This window comes from Myotis davidii, unplaced genomic scaffold (genome assembly GCF_000327345.1).
Source record: "Myotis davidii unplaced genomic scaffold, ASM32734v1 scaffold346, whole genome shotgun sequence".
NCBI classification, from domain to species: Eukaryota; Metazoa; Chordata; class Mammalia; order Chiroptera; family Vespertilionidae; genus Myotis; species Myotis davidii.
This window is the reverse complement of record NW_006297386.1, coordinates 219,974-224,401: the sequence shown is the minus strand read 5'-3', so window position 1 is coordinate 224,401 and position 4,428 is coordinate 219,974. Positions and strand designations below refer to the sequence as shown.

Genomic DNA, 4,428 nt, shown 5'->3' with positions numbered 1-4,428 from the left:
AGCGTGACACTCCCACAATATCAATGAAAGCCTTGAACCTTCTGAAAATGCCTCAGGACTCCAAGCCAAAGGCAGAAACACGTGGACCTAGATGAGATGACTGCTTCATGGGACCATACAGTGCAATAGCTCCTTGCAAGTGCTCTGATTCTCAAGAGTACAGCCTCCGCAAGCCAGAAGGCCAGCACATCCCCTCCACTTTCCTCCTGCCACACACGAACACTTCATGAGGGGCATTTAGTGGAGAACAGAGGTCCTGGGGATATGATGTTTTCACAGCCTAAAGCAATTCAATTTATCTTCCCCACCACCTTTATTGGGAGACTACAGAAGAATGAAACATTGTCGTTTTCCCATGTCTAATTCTTCCCAATCCCAACCCACGCTGATAGCAGTTTCTATAAGAAAAAGGGAAAACAAATAGCAATTTTGGGGGGTAGGCAGACACTTGATCATACTTACCTAAAAGTAATTTAGGAAAATTTGATGTCTCAATGTTATGATAATATACTATTGATGTTGTAGTGGCAACAAATCCCATCACGGCCGGCATGAAGAAGTGGAGATGCCGCGACGCCCGCCGTCTATGGAGAGCAGTACAGTGTCAGTGTCTACAGCTGATGGCTCCAGATAGTCTCTCATTTTGTTTCCAATTTCTTCCTTAAAACTCTCTTTTAGCAATCAGAGATTTAAAATACAAAATACAGGAGCAGTTGCCAAGAGAACATATAAGGAGGATTATATTGGGGGACAAAATTCTATTGAAAGGATCTACCTTAACATGGAGAGCTGAATAAACACAGCTAAACAAGACCTTAAAATGTGGACAAAAGCAAACATATAACTGCTCCAAAGCTAAAGGGAAGACCTGCTGAAATATTTTTAACACCTATAGCAAGTAAAAACAATCCACTGGAAATCAACTCTAAGTGTGTGAGAAGTATGTTTATTTTTTGATAGCTTTCCTAACCTTTGCAGTGATTTCTCCGTTTTCCTTAATTCATTGAATACATACGTGTTAGCTGGTCCAGACACTGTATTAGATTCTGGGATGCAACAGGACACAAGACAAGATACAGTGTCTGTGGTCTGTGATCACAAAATTTGGAGTTTATGGAGGATAGTAATAGTATTTAGAAAATTACAACCCAGGTGAAGGGACTGTGAGCACATACAGAGCTAGAGCCTGTGACAGAGGAAGCTTTGTAAAAAAATGGGACTTCTGAATGGAAACTTTAAGAATAAGAAATTATTACCCAGAGAAAGAGAGAGGAGGACAGTTCCAGGCAGAGAGTCTAGATAAGTTCAAGGGTACTACAAACAATGCAGTGTGATTGCAAGGAGAGGAGGCTTTGTTCTGAAGACAATAGGCAGCTTCAGGTGGATCAGAAACACTACAGGACAGATTTGCATGGTAGACAGCCCTCAACTCCTTTTGCAATAACAATGCCACACAATGAAACATTTATATTTTCTCAAATACTTAAATAATTTAGTATACAAGCAGCATAGAAAAGAAAGTAACTTGTCTGAGAGTGAGAGAAAGAGAAACATTTGGGAAAGTCACTTCAGAAGAGGTATGGTTGGCAATAGAAACAAATATAAAAAGGAATCCACTTGTCAGGAAAGTGGTGGAACAGCACTTTAAATGAAGGAACAGAATGTGCAAATACATAGAAGCATGAAACAGTATAACATGTTCAAAATTCCAAGTAGTGTAATGAGATAGGATAAAGGGCTTTGTATGCTATGTAAGGAGCTAGAATCTAATCTTGCAAAAAATTGAAATATTTTAATAGGTAAGTGGTACAGTCATATTTAAGTTTTAGACAGTTCAATCTGTTAGTAATGGAAATAATGGAGCTGATAGGGAGTGTGCAAGCTTGAGGTGAGGGGAAAGACTTGGAAGGAAAGAGGGCACTTAGCAAAGTATTGGTATAGGCCAGGTGAGGGATAATGAAACCCTGAATTAAGATTTGGCAGCAGAAACATGGAGGAAATAATACATTTGCAAAAATATTGATTGTTAAAATGGACAGGACTTTAATAGCGTTTTACAATGAGGGTGATGGTGATGGAGATGTAGAAAATAATTCCCACGGTGCCTAAGTGGATGGTGGTGTGAACAAATAAGATTTTAAGAAGATGAACAGAATGTATGGACCAATAAACATGCAAAGCAAGTTGTCTAATAGGCAAGTGTATGTAGAGATTTGTAACATGAGCAGTGATGAATTTGGAATCATTAATATAGACATATTAATGAAAGTGTGATAGTGTAAAAACTGTCTTAAGAACGACCCACCACTTTTGAAGTAGTTCAAAGTGTTCAAAGAGAAAAAGTAGAAAATAAATATTTCATCAATACAGAAATTAGGAAGTACTTCTAATACTCTTTAATTATTGAACAAAAGAAAGAATTTTAAAAATCACTTAATATTTAAGATATTTTAAAATGATCATACTACTTATGAAAGCATATAAAATGTTGTAAAAGCAATACTCAGAAACATATTCAGTAATAAATAATTATAATAAAGCAAAGAGTCAATGAAAGAAGTTAGAAAAAGAATGATAAAACATAATTAAGGGAAGCAATAATAAAGGATTAATAAGGACACCAGTAGCTACTATAAGGTTTTACATGTACTGTGGCATTTAATTTGTGTCTTTTAACCATTCAAGTTTTTTATTAAGATTACTGTCATATTGTTAGTGCTCTGCTCACAAAGTTGTCTGTGTTGCAAGTAGTTTTCCCAACCCTAATCTTTCCCTTAAGCTCTATTATTTTTAGAGTGTGATTCACTGATCTCAGTGTTCTGTGGTAGCGTATGCATCTCATTATAGCGGAAAATCTTTAGCAAGAAGTTAGGGAGAAAATTTAAAAAGTGTACATCATGGGAACAAAAGAATAATTTCAAAAAGGAGAAAATGATCCTAAATGAAAACATAATAGCAGTGAAGATTTTAATACACATTTTTAGAATGTAATAGATTAAATAATATAAAAATAATAAAGATACAAGACTTCAGTAATCCAATCAGTAAAGTCAATAAAATTTCATCTCCTACATAGAATATGTCAAGTATTTTACTATTATGAAAATATTAATAAATCCCCAAAAGTATTCATTTAACAAATTATATACTCTTATAATAAACCTATCAAATTAGACTAAATAGCAAACTAAAAATGATTCCTAGACCTAGGAGAGTATCTACACGGGAATCATAAATTATTTACATAGAAATAAAAAAAGAGAACACATTACAAATACCAATGCATCAGATAAGGATATTTCAAAAGAAAAAGTAATAGCTTTAATATCTGTATTGCTATAAACATTAATTACTCAATTAGGAAGGTCGTTGCATTGTTTTGCTAATTATAATGAGCATAAGTGATATTTTAAGTAAAATATAGTTCATAAATATTTTGTTTTAAAAAATAAAGAAGGAAGGAATGATTAGCTGCATCAAATATAATAACTATGTTAAGGAGGAAAGAGTTACATTAAGATGTTATTAATGTTCATTGGGTTTCTTGTTGAAGCCGTTTCCAGAATAGGACAAGGCAAGAGAAAGCAAACTAAATCTATGGGTTCAAAAGTAACTGGCAGATAGATGGCTTTGGAGAGGCTTGGATATAAAGGGGAAGGGGAAGATGGCTATAACTGAAGAATGGGAGGAATAGGACAAGATCAAAGGTTTACCTCTGGTTGTTTTTAGCATGGATCTCTTGTATCACTACCACTTTAAAACAAGGTCCTGCCATTAGCATATGCCTTCATTATTAGTTCAGTCTCTCTTCTAAGTCTCTGACATCAACCATGAGGCTGGAAAGAAGTCATTCTTGCCTATGTGATGTCAGGGTTTTAGGAAATATTGGCCTAACCAATCTTCCCCGTTATACATACACAGAGAAACATGTCAAGTCAGTCTATACATATGTTAAGGCAATAAAAAAATGAACACTAGAATTGGCTATGCTAAAACAATATAATACAAATATGCCAGAGTGTTTTAAACAATTATCATTAAGATACCAACAGCCAGTTAAGCTTCTAAATGCTTGGAGACGGCATATCTAAGAGCCTTTAATTTTTCTTTTTATCAGAAATCACGATGTGCACATATATGTAAAGAACTCTCAGACGACATTACAAAATAGTTGGCTCTGTGTCAGAAGTTTAGAAGTTCCATTCCTTGTTAATTACAAGAGCAAAACATAAACAGATGTCAAGGGAAGTTTTACTAGATAAGAGGAAAAAGAATGCTTTTTTTGGAGCTTTCTTTTTAAAATCTTTAAAGGCCCTTTCATATAAATTCTTCATGAAAGGTGTACTATTTAGCATAATTTCATAATAAAAACTTTTCTATTATCTAAGTTTATTTTCTGTTACTATGTGATAAAAATATTTTCCCTAC

The 4,428-nt window shown here is 34.4% G+C and overlaps 1 protein-coding gene across 5 annotated transcripts in view; it reads right to left on the bottom strand.

Annotated features, from left to right (window-relative positions):
• Nucleotides 1–4,428, bottom strand: part of ABCC9 (ATP binding cassette subfamily C member 9) — a 117,514-nt gene that overhangs the window by 98,357 nt on the left and 14,729 nt on the right. For all 5 annotated transcript variants that reach the window (XM_006773141.2, XM_015570077.1, XM_015570079.1 and 2 more), the window contains exon 5: nucleotides 463–584. In XM_006773141.2, the coding sequence (XP_006773204.1) occupies nucleotides 463–584 (122 nt within the window). The remainder of the gene's footprint in view (nucleotides 1–462; nucleotides 585–4,428) is intronic.